We start from the raw sequence: 16,488 nt of genomic DNA on the forward strand, positions 1-16,488 counted from the left end.
CCTGGAAAGTTCGTTGTTCATCGTCGCAATATGCGTTTGAGTAAATTGTTTTGTGCATCGTCGATTTCAACCATGATGGTAACAGAAACAATCAAAGTGACAAGGATGATCTGGATGGAGTTAACATGAGTTTACTCTCTCCGTATTCATGAGAGATGTCACATACCGCAAAGAGTAGGATCCCGACCGAATTGAGCTCCCAGCCCCCAGCATGAACTTTGCCCAAAGAGATAGCACTTTGCTGTCTCCAAAATCGATAGGCCCCGATCAAAGCGACAATAACGGCGACACAGTGACAACTGACGGCAAGCGGAATACCGACCTGGTAGAATCTCAGGCGATCCTCGGCAGTTGGGGCACGTTGAAGGCGGAACAGCTGTGCGATGACCACCCCTTGCATTGCGATAACCACCGACGTACGGATATAAGCGAGGAAAGTCCTCTCCAAAGCTGAATAATTTCCGATCAGTATCAACTCCTTTCCAATTGTATGTGGCAAGCTAAAAGAGCACAACGATCTTACTGACCATAATGGTCCCTGTTGCTTTTCCGAGGCACCGTCAGAGTGACATGGTGTGTCCAAAATCGACAAATCCGGCTCCACAGTCCGGTGCGATTGTGGTGTGAACGCTGAGTCGTGACACGAGACACAATCCGACTTGTGGGGACCCGATACTCGTCACCAGACGAAGCAGATGCTGATGAACATTCCAGCTCGTCATCCTCGCGGGTTTGGATTTCCTGTAGCTCGAGGGCTTCGCGATCGTCTTCCTGACGACGCTCGTCACGCCGAGATGGCGGTCGGCTTTCTCTCAAGACAGCAGTGACAGGTCGTTCCAAAGCCGACAACGCCGCAGCACTCGTTTCGGTCATATTGGGGAGCTGTAGCCGGGAGTGGCATTGCTATCATGGAGCTTGCCAGGTCGGAAAAGATTCAAAGCAAGTTTTGGGACCCTTGGGCCTTTCCCTATCTCTTTCAGTGTTTTTGGGGGGAATTGTCCCCGGATCGGCTCCAGCCGAACTTGTCACTCATCGCCCCGCAATACTACTCATGGTTTGCATTCTGGGGTAATTATGTGCTTGTTGTGTTCGATTTTGTGATACTGATATATTGAGAAGATCAGAAGAGGTGAAGCTATTATTTAAGTGAGTTTTCAAGGGCTTTTCTTTTCTTTTACTCCACATTCTATCTTTGAGGAACACAATGACCGTAGTACCTGCATCCGGCTTGGTACCTAGACTCATTGGCCAATCAAATCCTCGCAAATGTGAATTGCATCATCTTCGGTCGATATGTTGAAATCCCCTCCAATGACTGCTGCAGTGAAGATGGATTAAGCATTACTAGGATCCGATCTATACGAGAGGACTTGATCAGTATCCACCGAGAATGTTAGGCCCAATCGAATTGGATTCGTGTAAAAAAACCAGGCGTCTCAGGTGTCCCAGCTGGCGGAGATCCAATCAACGGCCGTTCTCAGCAGGGAAACTGAGATATAATTGTCCATACATAGAACGGGATACGGAAAATACTAATCAATGAAACTTATGTTAAATTATCCGATCATTCAAACCTCTGGAGAGCTTTTATTATCAGTCGGTAAGCGTTCGGGGTTGAGGATTGAGGGTTGACCAGTTGACGGGATATTGAAAAGGTTTCCTATTCAAGCCTAGTGCCGGTCTCACCAGAACTTCTTCCGCGACATGTTTGAATTTCAAGAGAAAAAACCAACCTTGGGAAGTCTTGGAACTTCCAAACCCACTTGAAATATTGAATGATGCGACGACATCCAAAGAGCCTTTTGGGACTCTTCGAATCCCCATTACTTCATAAAGGACACATCCAGCCGTCCATTCGAACCCTGACTCCTCGTTTTCAATCCTCGTCCTCCAATGATTCGCGTTCCGACCAAACCAACTTGAACACCCGTCATGGCACCACCGTCCGTCACAAACCTAAAAACTATCTTCACAGCGAAAGATTGCCGATTGGAGTTACTTCACTAGGTGAACCTGGTGAAGTGGTTATCGTGCCCCCCAAAATCCGCCGACGACCGCAGCACAGTGGCCCGAATGCGTTGGGAGAAGGAGAAGGCCAGCTGAAGGAAGACCCAAGCTCAGTCTCTGCTATTCTGCACGACATGGACGAGGAGTCAGTTGAAACGACGGCGGAGATAATACGGGTCAGAATGGAAGGCCTCCGGACATATCGACCCAAGCAAAAACTGACTGCCAGCGAGTGGGAGGACCTTCAATCGACCATTGTATCATCCTTTTCCCGTCCTCAGCTGTCACAATACGTGGCCGCATATAATCACGACATGCCGATCTCCGAGGACAACCTTGCACCATGGCGACCGGGAACATCTGCATTTATCCTCAAAACCGGCTCAAGACTGCGACCCCGGCTTGATCACAAAATGCAATTGGCGGAACATATTCTTCGAGAGTTTTGGCAGCTTTCCATTTTGGATGAGGTGGGCCACCTGGACCTCACTTTGCCTCCTCTATATATCAATTTACTCCTAGCGGCCAACAACTTCTCATTTGACGAAGTGGCAGGTCTCCACAAGTCCAGTATTGATATCACCCACTCTCTAGGGTTGGTGAGAATTACGGGAACCGAGACGAGTTGCGAATCAACTTGCGAAGTCATTTCAGATGCTGCCGCTCGAATTCAAGAGGAACAGGTTGGGATTGACTTTGTCACCGTTGGCACACGCTTCACTCCGAACTTTATCGATTGGGTGTGCCAAACATACGGTGTTGAAATCGACCGACAGGCTGTCCAGGGTCCGGAAAGGATTCTGTACCTGAAGGAAAACAAACGGGGGGCGGAGGAAGCTCGAAGGACGCTAGGCCTCGCAGCTCACGGTGCTAATCCATCACCTCAACCGTTCTCTACGTACCTACCAGCCTCCGAACCAGCAAATGTATACGACTACACCCCCGAGACCACCGCTAGCTGGTTGGATCAACAAAAATCCTGGTTCCGATGGGCCATGCCCGCTGTTCAGACTACCGCGACTGAACCCCAACCCACCCCTTTCTTCAATGGCCACAACGCCCTGCTATCTAACACTTTGTTAAAGCTTCTGCGTGATCAGCGCGAAGCTAACCCCGTCTCTCTTGGTGGGTTCACACTTCAGGAATCGGTGACCGCCGCAGTTGGAAGGTGTCTATTCAACCGGAAGTCTACATTTGACGAGACAACAATCAGCGCCTCTCAGCTTGGCAAGCTTTCTTTACCACGAACTTTTGTGCCCGATGTACCTCGAATCAAACCTTTCTTGGACTCGCTCTCACCAATCGCCCCAGAGAATGGAATCCCGATCCATGTTGTTCGGCTGATTCCGTTGCCAGGATCATCTGGCAATCTTCCAGAGCTAGAAGTGGAATTTTCCCCTAAGACTATGAATGCGTCGGGGGCCTCCCAAGACCCCATTTCCATCCACGGTGTCAGGTTCATCCTCGATACGAACAGTGTCGATTTCCTCCTTCCAGAGACTGGACTTGATCTACGCTTCACGCGTACTCTCCACTTGCAGGCCTCGGCTGAGACCGTCACCGATGAAGAACAGTATGAAGAGCTCTTGAACAGCATCAAGCAGTCTCTTCGCGATACGTTCACTTCCCCGTCAAGCATCGAGGGCTCTTCCCTGCCTGCCTTCGGACATATTCGCCTACCGCAAAATATCTTCCCATCATGCCTTCACACCAAGACCGAGGGCAAGGTCGACTCTGTCGAGTATATTTTCCCTCCAATGAATGATGCTCGAGGAGCTGTTGCCCAAAGATATCACTTTGAGGGTACGCAGTTGAGCTACCGCTTCTATGAAAGTGGGCCGTTCCTCGCAGCCAGGACTACTGAAGTTTCGCTTGACATGAATATCCCTCAAGATACCATGGAGGTTGTGGATGGCGAGTCTCAGGATGCCGTGGAACAAAACTTCCACTCCTTTTACAACACCGCTTGCGACATGGCGTTTAAAATCGACAAGGCAAGATACCCGGACGAACACGACGGATAGAACTATTTCGATTCACCATTGTATAATAAGAATCTCCGACTACATAGATGAAAAGTGACCCCTTTCTGGGGCTGTACAATATAATTACCCAAGACTAATGAAAGAACATTATGCAATATCAAGGTTTCTTCCAAGCTGTGTAATACACCGCCTACATGTATGCCGACCCAGAACGTACCTACTACTGGTAGGATGTACTTGTGTAAGGTATTAACAGCAAAACCATCTCATGTGCTCGCTCCTACCTGGGCAACCTTGCAATATTAACATTAAAACAATGAATAATCCAATATTATTTTCTTTTGAAGCGGTGTACTTGAGTGATGTTCTACGGGTCTTAGTGTAAATAAAGGTTGGGAGTTCTTCTGATTCTGTATTTTTAAACGGGCTCTCGCCTCTCGGCTATGTACTACAATCTTCAATTTTTGGTTTTTGGATCGTGGATAATCCGTAAACATTCATATATGCATAGAAGAGCCACCAGGCTTGCCTTCCCTTGAAGGCCACAGGACCCTTAACACCGAGCAATTATTGCAGTGATTCAAGCTATTGCAGCAAGTAACCAATATCGATAATAGCCACCTAGCAGTGAAGCCAGTGTAGAGAATCTTAGCATCGTTTCCATCCAGTAAGATCCTTCAAAAATTACACCCATCTTGTGGCTGAGGGCGGGATTTGAATTTTGGAATGGCGCGTACTTCAGCTAAGAAGCAAAGCTGGAAAGATGGGATAGATAAAAGTCCGCGTTTGCTTTTTGGTTCGTTTTCAGGACAATGCAGTCCACCAAAGCATCATAAGACCCATCACCCAGTGTGTGCCCACTGAGCCGAAGTGGATGGGATAAAAGCTCCTCGAATATCATCAAGGCCTCCCATATGAAGCTCCACGCCGTCTGGGTACGAGGACGATCCAATTGTAAAGCCGGCCTCGGGATCAACTGGCAGCCAGTTGGAGGTCTTACGGGATGATCCATCGGGCATTTCTAGCATTGTGGGGAAGTCTTCATCCTCTGTGTTCCAGGTAGGACCATTGGCCATCCAGGCTGTTGCTATGGGACCCTGCATGGTAGAGTTGTGCTCAGACACCATATCGGGGAATGGCGATGTGTCTCTAGCTTGTTCGGTCCCGCCGCGGCTGAAGGGGGCTTGAGGGATTTCGGGTGTACTGGAGTGGTCGGATACAGGGGAGCCTGGGAATGTAGACACAGACAAGGCGTGGACAGAGGGGGTCATGAAGAGGGCCCTTTCGGCTGCTATGCGCGAAAGCAGATGCTGATTTTCTGCTTGATCGGGGCGGGCATAGGGGCTGGTCGGTGTTTGATACTCCGGGATCCAGGAATCACTGCATGATAAAGATTTAGTTTTTGTCTCGTTTGCTTTGACGCAAGCACATGCAGACTGACCTGGTCATGTTTAAGTTCTTTTCTCCGTCCATGGTAGCTGTGTACGGGCCATCGTAAAGTTGCCAATTTTGGACAAAGTCGCTAGACGATTTCAGAGCCATTTCGCCGCTCCAGTCGTAATTTTCCAAAGCCCATGCATCGGGCTCGCCTTGGAGGACGAGTGGAAAGCCACTGTGGGCCATGAAGTGCTGGCTAACCTTCTCGTAGCTTTGGACGTTTGGTGTAGCCAAATTTGGCACGTCTCTGTCATGAGGGTCTATCTGCTGCCAGTACTCAAGGCTGTAGGAAAGATTTGGGGCAGTCATTTTTAGACAATGTGAGTGGCGTGTTGATCGAATTGTTTTCAGCGTCCAGGTTAAATAAAATTGCCCGAGGTATAAACACGTTCGCGGCAAGAAGGTTATTGATTTGTTTTGCGTGGCCAGCACAGCAGAGAATTAGTATGAAAAGAATAGACAATAGTAAAAGCGTATAATAATAAATAAAGAATAATAATAATAAAAAAACAATCCGTTCCCCGCAAATCCGGGGCATGCTTGACTTAAAAAGAATTTGCGGAGAACATGCAAGCGACCTTGAAAGCTCGAAGCGAGCTAGAGCTCAGCCGACCTGCTCGGTAAATTCCTCACCGTATGATGCAGGAATTTATCCGATGTTTTCCCCGGATTCTGGCCCTTGATCGGATCGGTCCGAGGGCGCTACGCACCAATCGGTGCATTCCACTCGGCATCGGTAAAGAGCAAAGTCAACAGACTCGCGTTTTAACCGACCCCAACCCCGCAAAAATGCAAAAAATGGGGAGGTCAAAGAGATGGACAGGCACATTCCCCAGACTGTCATTCTATATTAACTGTTGATTTCATCTTGCATGGGGTTCCTGGGCCATTCAAGCAAGGTACAATGTCCACGAGGCGATGAATTTCCAGAGAAGGTCTCGTGCAGATCGTGGACAGTGGACACTCTCGGCTCGTAACCGGAGTAATTAATATCCCAGCAGTTCTAATTAACGGCCAATTTACTATATGTACCAGGTAAACATAATCAACCGACTGAAGAGATCCAAGCTCATGTATAAATCTCACTAAACTCTGTGTTTTCGCTCGGTGAAGCTTAACATTTGAAGAATGACCCGATCCTTGTTAACATAGTATAGCCTTCGAAACATCTCTGGAAAAGCCCAAATGAGGGGGGCAAAGGGGGAGCAAATCGCCATTTCCTCAATATTTCAAAGTTTGCCACCCTGTTTCACTCACTTGACCATCTAAAAGGTCTCTGCTCGCCTTGATTGACATTTTTTGCCATATATAAATTAATGGCAGTAATAGCCCTGGAGGTATAGTGGTCTACTAGGAAGCCGAGTGATATTACTGGAGTTCAAAATTTAGTGGATACCCGACTCAATCTCGGTAAAATGTCATTAATCATTAATTAAGCCTTGACTCTATAAAATAGATTATTCAGGCGCATGAGGCTTATGAGTTTGTGGAGGGGGTGGATTCCTTGTCCTCTGCCGTCGCCTTTTTCCGCCCGAAATAAGTCTGCAACGAGAGACCTGCCACTTGCAACCAAGACACTCCAGCCAGAACACAGATTGCCGTAAGCCCCTTCAAGTATTTGGGCGCATCTTCGGTACGGAAGATCTGGGAGCCGGAGATACCAGCACAGTTTGCGGCCATCACAACCAAACTGAAAAGAGAGAAAGTCAGTACTCAATATTCTGTTCAACAGACAATCAGGCAGATCAACTTACGCCATGGCGACACTCCTTTCTTGGGGGGTTCGGCAGTAGAATGACAACCAACCAACATTGAGGATACTAATCTCTGGTTAGTACTAATTTCTCGAATTCGAACGGAAGCGGGAGACACTTACTGCATGCTGCAGTAGGAGACATTGGTGATAGCAATGACACCATATCGGTGCCACTGTCCAGAGTGATACGGATCAGTCCGCAGGCAGGCATAGGAAATCACATTCCAGGTGATTGCAAGCAGCACAAATGGACCGCGGTGGCCAGTACGATCCGCAAGGAACGACAAAATTGTCAACCAGACGATGCCGCAGTAAACCGGCACAGACGAGAGAGCATTAGCCTTGATCGAGGAAAAGCCGAGCGACTTGATCATGGTAGGAGTGTATTGGGTCAAGCCCTGGAAAGCAGACATGGAAACCAGGGTGATGAATACGTGCTGCATGATGCGCGGGTTCTTCAGAGCCTTCCAGACATCAGATTTGGAGATCTGGATATGGCCCCGAGCCTTCTTAGGGTCATCCAGCAAGACGCGGTTGCGAATTATGTGCGATTCCCGCTCGGTGAAATAACTCCAGCGGCCAAAGGCGATCAAGGGACGGCCGTCGCCCACGCTGGGGGGAACCAAGAGTGTAAAAACGATGCCGATGAATAGGGTGATGAGGCCCTCGACTAATTCAACATGTTAGCGAGAATCTTCTGTTGACCGAGAGGACAGAATCCTTACTGAGGAAAATCCATCTCCATCCAGCCCATCCGTTGGTGCCATCCAGCTTGAGAACTCCAGCTGAAATCAGACTGGAAGTCGCGGAAGCAAACATCTGACCATAAAAGAAATAACTTGTCCGGAGACTGGTCTCATCCTTCTTATACCAAGTCGAAAGATAGTACAGCGCACCTATCACATGAGAACCATCAATTAGCGGACGCGAATATATGTCATTTACAGAAGAGCTTACCTGGAATGAAACCACCTTCACAGAGACCAAGCAGGATGCGGGTCACTAGGTATGCCGGGTAAGACGTCACAAAGGCCTGGAAGGTAGCCACGAGGCCCCAGGCGAACAATTGACCCGACAGCCATGTCCGGGGTCCGATGCGTTGCAGAAGGAAGTTGGAAGGGATTTCCGAAAGAACAATGCCAGCCGAGAGAAGTTGGGTGCCGACATTGACTTGGTTGGTTGTGATACCGAGATCTTTGGTGATTGTGGAGGTAAGGACGGCGCTGATGTTGCCACGATCGAGTTGCAAGGAGAAGAAAGCAAGAGCAAGAGTAGGAATCAAAATGAAGTCGATTCTGTTCCGAAAAACATGGCTGTCAGCTCATCTCGTTCCAGTAACCATATCGAAGATTCCCCAAGGGGTTCGGGAGGCTAATAGTAGCCACATACTTGCGTCGAACAGCCGACTCTTCCTTGTCCCAGTCCTTAATGATACCATGTTCCACCTCGGTATGGGAAGAATCAGTGATCTTTGCATCAATTGCATTTTTCTCTGTGAAGAATTCCTGGTCTCCCATTGTGATGTGTGTGGATCCTACTGGGATCAATGGGTCTCAGTAGATAACTATGGGAGTGTCTTGAAATAGCATCAACGGTGCGAACATCCTGATTCTTATATATAAAAAAAAATTGCCCCGGTCGCTTATCGTGGATTGCGTACGCCGTACGTGCCCAGGTACCAGACAGCATCTAGATTGCCTGCACGCCTGTCATTGTGGCCCCGTTGTGTCGACACGGCGGGAAGATATGGCGCAATCATGGCGCCTTTGACGTGCAAGTATCGGACCCATTTTTTTTCGCTTCTGGGTATTATCATTGCCGATATGTGAAAACAATCAATCATAATTAAAAACAAGCCTACGGGTTTTCCGAGGCAAACAAGGTCTTGTGGCGCGACAGGATTTCTCGGTGGTTGACGTTTGTTGTGGTTCATCGGCTTTCTTGTCCTCTACTATGGATCCATTCGTTAGTACTAAGGACTAACGAAGCAGGACTTCAGCTGTGCAATGCTTAGCCTCCTTTGGTTATTTTACCTACACCCTTCTAATAAACTAATTTTCCTCTTTAAAGTGCAGCCCGAAATGATTCTTATCTATCCATTTAAACTCTAGCTGACCGTATATTCACGGTAGGGGTATATGTTTACACGAAACTTTTTTAATGATTTACACCCAAGCATCCCAAGGAAGACCATTTCGGGTGGTCAATGGAGCTTGAGGCCCTTCTGCCTCAATGACATATCCCAAATCACACCAATCGAACGAGACCCGAGGCTGTGCCTCATAAAACAGGTCATACCGTTCATCCAGAGCATCTCGCATAGTGCGAATAGAGTGTTGGGGATGTAGCACCTTCCAGGGCTCGATGCAGGTAGATCCCTGGCACGACTTGAGAACGAGCAAAAGAGCATCGAGTCGGCTGATGGCCTGGGAGAGGGTTCGGCCTAGAATTCGAGGTTCGTCGCCGACAGCAGGGCCGGTAGGGTATAGGTTGTGTAGCTGATAGGGGTCCGTCTGTAGAATGACATGTTAGCACTCCGACTCAAGTACAAATGTATCGAAAGTCACCACTCACAGAGAGATCATAAAGCTCGTGCTCGTTGGTACACCACACAGAGTAGTACAAATTATAGCCCTCACCCAACAGACGAACTGACTTGTATGTGTTATTGTGCTGGAAGACGGTGCCGGCAATTCCTAACGGATCCGGATTAGTCCTATCCTACTCCAAAAATGATGAGTCTGAACACGCGCAAAACTCACCTATATGACTAAAGTCGCCTTCGAAAACAGTTCGACCCCAGAACTCAACAGTGACATGTTCATGTCGGGGCCCCGCAAAGTCAGGAGTCAGAGGAATAGCGGTTCCATCAAAGTCCTCGCGGTGGGGAATACCAGCGAGACTGAAAATTGTCGGCGCGAGGTCAATGTGGGTGGTGACCGAATCTTGCACATATCCCTCCGGAATTCCAGGGCCACGAATGAAGAGAGGCACGCGGATATCCTCCTCAAAGCCGCAGGTCTTGCCCGGTGGCAAACGGTGCTGTCCGATATGGAATCCGTTGTCGGAGGTGTAGATGATGTAGGTGTTGTCCAACTGGTCGCTCTCTTCCAAACGAGTAACGAGTGAATCCACTAATTCGTCAACTCCCTGCAGTGCCTGCAAGCGCTTGCGATAATAGTGGTCCCCGTAATCAACCACCGTTTGATTCTGCTGGGCTAAATTCCGAACCCAACTGACTCCGCTAGGCTATAAACCGGTTAACGGACTGATCTCTGCTGGTAGATTTAGAGATTAACACATACCTCGTCTGGGTTGAAATTCTCAGTCCGGGGCACCTTCACATCCGGGAATAGATGCTGATGTCTCTCCAATGGGATCGGAGCCCCCATGACAATGGTCTCGGGCCGATCCAGTGCGGCGGGATTCAAATTTGAGTGAGGAGCGATCGGAGCGACTGTCACAAAGAAAGGTCGATCTCCTTCCAGAGCATCATCTAGGAATCCGAGTGCCTTATCCGTAATAACATCAGTCGTGTGCTGTCCCTCATAGCTTACGGGTGCATCGTGATTGCGCTGATAGGTGGAATTAAGGTAGGAGTAGGTGAAAGGATCGAGTAGGAAGTCGGAGCCATTGAATCCGTTGATGTGCGGGCTGTGGTAGTTTTCGACTGTATGAGAGTTGAACATTTTCCCCGTATAGTAAGTATCGTAACCGGCCTCTTGCAGCCAAACGGGCAAGAAATTATCATTGAAGCCGCGATCCACAAACTTGGGATATCCGCCTGAGTCGATTCGGTCAGTCTTTTGCTCCCGAGTTCCAAGTTCCAACACGTAGTAAAAACCACTAACCATAAGGCGGGTTGACATCTGTCACGTTGGTATTGTGTGCCTGTCGTCCAGTCCACAAGCTGACTCGCGAAGGGCAGCACAATGCAGTGGTCACAAAGTGATTCTTAAAAAATGTACCCTTGTCGCGCATGTGCTTCAGAATGTGGGGTGTGTAGGATAGGGAGTCGAGTTGCAGATCTTGGTCGTCGGTGATCACAAACAGGAAATTCGGAGGTTTTGAGGATTTCAATGGTTGTGATTGCGCAATGCTGAGTACCGACTGAAGGACATTTTGCATATCCATCGCACTTCCGATGGCGGCGCCCTCGGCGGCCACGATGAGCCCGGCAATGGGGGCGAGCAGCTTCATTCTGGCGTGGATGTGTGATGAAGAGAGGAAAAGAACTTGGGGGGAGGTCACGACGTCAATAGCATTGAAAACGCGTGTCGATCATCCAGGCCCTTGCTTGTAGCTTCAGGTGCTCCACCACTAACAGTATCACGGCATATGCCAGGCAGTCTGGACTCTTAGCGCTAAGCGTCAAGGGCGCGGTCGGCAAAAAGTGGAGAGAGCTTGGATGATGCCATCGGTGGTTCCAATGGCGACCGGGGTAGACTCCACTTTGAATCGGGACTTTTACTCTCTTCTACACGTGGGAGTTCCAGTTCCTCTAGGGGGATTTTGAAATTGTGTATAGGGAGTAGTTGGGATGCGAATGCGATCGTGTGAAATGTTGCACAAGGCAAAGGTAATTTGAACGTGAGAAATTCGAATTCGAATAATTATCAACTGACGTGTACAAGGATATTGCTTGTTCTCATCTGCAAGATTTCAATGTTCAAACGAAAATGCAATGATGATCTTCAAACTTGCCAAGAGTGGATCGCTTGCATCTCCCCATGTCAAATTGCGTGCTTTGGATCCTCCTTTGCGTGGCAGCTGAGCTGATAACGATCAATGCCAAGCTTAGTCGCTCACTGGCATTTTAAGTGATTTATCCCAGTTTCGGATTAGGTTAATACCTTCATATCTTAAATTTTTGGATTTCTTCTGTTTAGTATTTTTTTTGGTTTTGAAAATAATAAGCATAATGATGAAGAATAGAAATGGCTCAGTGTTTTCCACGCCAGGAAGGTCTCCTTAGCATCAAACAAAAGCGGCTGCTTCTTGAAATGTGAGCGTATGCCAAAATCGTTCGGCCGTGTGCCGTAGATCAAAAAGGTTTTCACTTGTCACATTCTGACTGAGGAGCGTTGGCGGTTGATCTGCCAAGAGGGCGACGGTGAATCTATTAGCCTGTTCGACCGCATTGGTCACGGTGTGGAAGTGAACCGCGCGAAGGTTCTTAGGCAGCGAGGCATGGCCAAAATCGTTTTGCCTGTCTTTGACGAAGTTGGCGATAACATCTTGAGTTGCAGGACAATCGGGGGAGAAGAGTCGATGAAGTTGGTGGCATGTTTCCAGACCCATTGCACCGGCAAGACGAGCCGCGGATCCATCGAGATCCGCTTAAATGTGTTGAGAAAATGTGAATCTATCTGCCGGCCGTATGTGTGCTTTCAATGTAATGAGCATCCCTCGCATTGACTTGCCATAAAGGCCTGTCTACCGGGTCACCCTCGACAACTGAAAGTTGGCGGCAATCTTTTAGTGAAGGATGCATTGATCGAACAAGTATTTCATCATCGGAAGTTTCGATTTTTGTCATCAAAGATACTTTGGCCTTAAGGCTCGGTAGATCGGCGTAGGCTGCAATCTCGATTCTCGACTCGGCGAATATTTGGGAAGGTGAGGGGACCATTATCAGCCGGGACTCGGGAGAATGGCATTCTGGGGGGAAAGTCTCGGGGCCGATCAATGGCCGGATCTAGAAATAATGAGTCTGTCAGGATGAATCAAAAATCGGGGTGACAGTTAGTATGGTGTGCACCGTGATTAGATGTGATTTGTCTGCGTAAGCTTGGTAGTGGGGAAGTACAGGAAGTGGGGAAGTAAGGACCAGGAGTTTTGTGGGGGGTGCGGCGGCCGATAGAGGCCACCCCTACTCTCAAGTCTATTCTCAAGTCTATTCTCAAGTCTACTCTCAAGTCTATTCTCAAGTCTATTCTCAAGTCTATTCTCAAGTCTATTCTCAAGTCTATTCTCAAGTCTACTCTCAAGTCTATTCTCAAGTCTACTCTCAAGTCTATTCTCAAGTCTATTCTCAAGCCTACTCTCAAGTCTATTCTCAAGTCTATTCTAAAAGTGACCCGTATTTAGATCAAATCCCTTAAGATATTCCTATTTATGATAAATACAATACAGGCGGGAAACAGGGCGGTGAAGTTAGAAGCTGAAATTGGGATATGACCTAGTATATAGGTAAGGGTGGCCTCTAGTTAGTTAACTAACTAACTAACTAACTAGTTAGTTAGGCCCTGGCCAATGACTAAGCTAGGTATCTGGCGCCTAGTTATATCCGCATTGCTTAACTGAGAATCGTGGAGATCGGAATATCCGAGCATCTTCCATTAAGAGCATCTTCCAAGATTCCTTCGAGTCATTCTACGCTCTAATGCCGGTTTTGTGTGATTTTTGAAGGCCAGGGAACGCCCCCGGGTATATTAGACAAACATTCAACCTATAACTAGCCTTGAGAGCCCCAACCCACTCCAAACGCCATGTTCAAGAGTTAAACAACCAACCAAAGACCAAGAAAATATGTGGTAGTATGTACTATTATGTATACAGAGTTGCGGCTCCACTGTGGAGTTAACGGCAGTGACCTTTACAAACTTGGAAGGCACTTGAGGGTCCCGCCAGAGAATCTTCCAGGGTTTACAGAAGGGTTGAAGATCACAGAGCCAATCCAGTCCCTTTACGCGTCCATCGGTACAGAGCCAACACCGCTTTACGCCTGTGTCGAATTTCACTAGGGTTCACCGGTCGCCCGCGAGCTTGAGCGACAGCGCTGCGCATCACCTGTCTGAAGCTCCGCTGATATTCCGTATTAAGGGTGACAACGCAGGATTCCGTGGCCCGGATCATGGTCTCGCAGGCATTCAAAATCCCCTCTCCGGCTTCCTTCTGGAGCCGTTCCACGATGAGGAGCAAGAGGAAACTACCCTGCAGCAGTTGGATTCCAAAGAAGTATGGCATGAAGCTGATGTCCGGATCAAATCGTAAGATCTGCTGTACGGAATCCGCAGCCTCGAGGGCATGCGAGATTGTCGATGCAAAGGCCGGGGAGGACGTCCAAAAGTCCTTGTCCTCGATCAGGGAAACAGGATCCCATTTGCCAACAAGAAGAATATGAAGCACATGAACCAAGTAGGACGAGTAGGCAATCACTGTTTGGGTATGCCACGAATATGCCTCGGAGAGTTTTGGGTCGATAGGCTGCTCGTCTGGTTTGCCGGTAAAAGCAGTTGACTCGGGGTCAACAACCGTGGCGGCGGCAAAGGTGGTCAGGCTCGCCTTGTAGATCTCAAGCTGCCGTAAAACTTCCGCAACATGAACTTCCCAGGCTTCCTTGCCTTGCAGCCGCAAGCCTAACGTAGGGTGATTTCGCGCTTGGTTCAAATCGATCAGTTCTCCAGTGATGGTCATCAGTGGAAGGAAGAATCCAAGAATAGAGTGGTCGTGGCAGATGAAGTTGGGGAAGACACGGCGCTTGTTTCGATCGCCAGAGCGAAGGCATTGGGGCCCGTCAGAGCGAGGACTATTGCTGTGGATGTTCCCGGCCTGCCAGGAACCCTCGTCCAGGGGGAGAAGCAAATCTTCGCTTTCGGCATCGAGGAGAGCCAGTGGCCGATTGTAGCACAACGCCAAATGACGATCCATAATATAAAGTAGCCACCAGGTTCGACGGCGCTCTTCGCGGTATTCTTCGGTCACTAGGAAATTACTTGGCGGGTTACGCTTTTCATCACAGATGCAGTTCAAACTTGGCCTGGATGGATTTGAGTAGTCGAAGGCAGGCCCCCCAGGGGAACTTGCCCAGCCTCCCAATGAGTATCCAAAGGATGGACTTGATCCATCGCTTTGGCCATCCGAATGGGGAATAACTTCGATCTCCTGGTTGAGTTTCAGCTCTCGAGCCAATGTGAAGGCCGCATGCCACCTGTGATCTTGTTAGTTGGGAGCGGCGGACAGGATAAAAGTGATAACAATGAATAACATACCATCGCATACTAGCTGCCTTTTGCTCACTGGAGGAAATAATAGATGCAACATGTATATACGTGATCACATCGTCGAGCGAGCCGGCCGGTCCCACGAGCCCTTTGTCATCGCCCACTCCTTCAAACGGATGATGTGCTGCTGCCGCTGCAAAATCTTGAGGACCATTGGCATTATCCGGCGGTTCGTGGTCTTTGAAAGAAACATGAATTAATGGTCGAAGTAGTCGGATCGTTAAGGCGCACAAAAATTGACAAATCTTTCGGCGCTGCAAAGGAGAGATGGACAAAGAGAACGCGCGATCATCAACGGCGGCAACCCAGAGCATACTGGCTAGTAAGGCCGGGCTGCTTGGTCGAGGATGATCTGTGCTCAAGAAAGAGGCCTTTCGCAATACATAACAGTGAATATGGTGACAGACTGGATGCATGTGGGTCGAAAAGGCGCTGGTAAAATATAGTTCAAGTAGATCACCGACCAAGCGACGGGGTAAGTTGGACCCCAGGAATGGCATGACGGGTTCCAGTACGGGGTACTTCAAACCCGATCTTTTGTTGGTGCCATAGTTTTGGCCAGGGACGTTTGGCGCCGGCATGGATTGACCTTGCGGAGGGTGTGGCGGATGGCCTGCCAAATCAACCGGGCTCCAAAGATCCAAAATACGGGGCAACGACCCGTCCCCTCCATTTACATCACCCAAGACCTCATATGAGTCTGGCGACAAGTTCGCGGCTGATAGCCATTCCTCCGTAGGGTTATTAGTCGCTTCCGGCACCGCGCGGGAGGGATTGTGGCCATCCGGTGCAGGATTTGGACCATCGACGCTGGCGACTGAGGGACTCGGTTCATTCGTCATTGGCGATCTGGGTTGAAAGGAGGAATCCGGGGAGCTTGGCTGCATTGGCGACAACGCTGGTTGCATGAGAACTTTCTGATCATCATTGGATTCCCTTCGAGTATAGTTGGAGGTAGAAGTAGATTCGGCGGGGCCGGTTGGTAGTTTGGAACGTGCGATCCGTCCTCGTTTTCTGCGTTCCCGAGTAAATTCGCAGTGAGTATCGCTGCGCAGGCACCGGGAGCAAGGGAAAGCCCGGTCGCATCGAACACGTCGGGTATGACATGAATCGCAAGCCACTCGATTCCGGCGCCATCGTCGCTTGCCGTTCGGGAGGTCATCCGGCGCGGGATTCGCAGAAGCCTGCAGGTCCCCGGACTGGGCTTCCATGTCCGGGAATATTATCGCAAGATTGTCATTGAGAGGATTCTAAGACGAGAATGGAGGAAAATAAATGTAAGAAAGTTAAGAAGTTT

At 49.0% G+C, this 16,488-nt stretch overlaps 7 protein-coding genes across 7 annotated transcripts; 1 reads left to right on the forward strand and 6 right to left on the reverse strand.

Annotated features, from left to right (window-relative positions):
* Positions 1-17: 17 nt before the first annotated feature.
* On the reverse strand, positions 18-873 carry N7466_008440 (DUF202 domain-containing protein; the record flags this gene model as incomplete). Its single annotated transcript, XM_057167829.1, has 3 exons — positions 18-110; positions 167-450; positions 528-873. The coding sequence occupies 3 exons, from the start codon at positions 871-873 to the stop codon at positions 18-20; spliced, it is 723 nt and encodes a 240-aa protein (XP_057018460.1).
* Positions 874-1,778: 905 nt separating this feature from the next.
* N7466_008441 (putative respiratory complex assembly protein Rmp1) lies at positions 1,779-4,031 on the forward strand (the record flags this gene model as incomplete). The annotated part of the gene is made up of 1 exon (XM_057167830.1): positions 1,779-4,031. The coding sequence occupies one exon, from the start codon at positions 1,779-1,781 to the stop codon at positions 4,029-4,031; it is 2,253 nt and encodes a 750-aa protein (XP_057018461.1).
* An 803-nt stretch (positions 4,032-4,834) lies between these two features.
* On the reverse strand, positions 4,835-5,738 carry N7466_008442 (uncharacterized protein; the record flags this gene model as incomplete). The annotated part of the gene is made up of 2 exons (XM_057167831.1): positions 4,835-5,372; positions 5,434-5,738. 2 exons carry the CDS (start codon positions 5,736-5,738, stop codon positions 4,835-4,837), a joined length of 843 nt encoding a protein of 280 aa, XP_057018462.1.
* A 1,167-nt stretch (positions 5,739-6,905) lies between these two features.
* On the reverse strand, positions 6,906-8,702 carry N7466_008443 (uncharacterized protein; the record flags this gene model as incomplete). Its single annotated transcript, XM_057167832.1, has 6 exons — positions 6,906-7,119; positions 7,184-7,249; positions 7,306-7,855; positions 7,911-8,081; positions 8,143-8,480; positions 8,575-8,702. The coding sequence occupies 6 exons, from the start codon at positions 8,700-8,702 to the stop codon at positions 6,906-6,908; spliced, it is 1,467 nt and encodes a 488-aa protein (XP_057018463.1).
* A 648-nt stretch (positions 8,703-9,350) lies between these two features.
* Positions 9,351-11,385, reverse strand: N7466_008444 (sulfatase family protein; the record flags this gene model as incomplete). The annotated part of the gene is made up of 5 exons (XM_057167833.1): positions 9,351-9,698; positions 9,760-9,881; positions 9,948-10,434; positions 10,491-10,969; positions 11,037-11,385. The coding sequence occupies 5 exons, from the start codon at positions 11,383-11,385 to the stop codon at positions 9,351-9,353; spliced, it is 1,785 nt and encodes a 594-aa protein (XP_057018464.1).
* Positions 11,386-12,162: 777 nt separating this feature from the next.
* On the reverse strand, positions 12,163-12,486 carry N7466_008445 (uncharacterized protein; the record flags this gene model as incomplete). Its single annotated transcript, XM_057167834.1, has 1 exon — positions 12,163-12,486. One exon carries the CDS (start codon positions 12,484-12,486, stop codon positions 12,163-12,165), a length of 324 nt encoding a protein of 107 aa, XP_057018465.1.
* A 1,365-nt stretch (positions 12,487-13,851) lies between these two features.
* On the reverse strand, positions 13,852-16,402 carry N7466_008446 (uncharacterized protein; the record flags this gene model as incomplete). The annotated part of the gene is made up of 2 exons (XM_057167835.1): positions 13,852-15,118; positions 15,180-16,402. 2 exons carry the CDS (start codon positions 16,400-16,402, stop codon positions 13,852-13,854), a joined length of 2,490 nt encoding a protein of 829 aa, XP_057018466.1.
* Between the last annotated feature and the right edge of the window lie 86 nt (positions 16,403-16,488).

Source organism: Penicillium verhagenii (genome assembly GCF_028828195.1).
Source record: "Penicillium verhagenii strain IBT 33310 chromosome Unknown utg000008l_segment0_segment0, whole genome shotgun sequence".
NCBI lineage: Eukaryota > Fungi > Ascomycota > Eurotiomycetes > Eurotiales > Aspergillaceae > Penicillium > Penicillium verhagenii.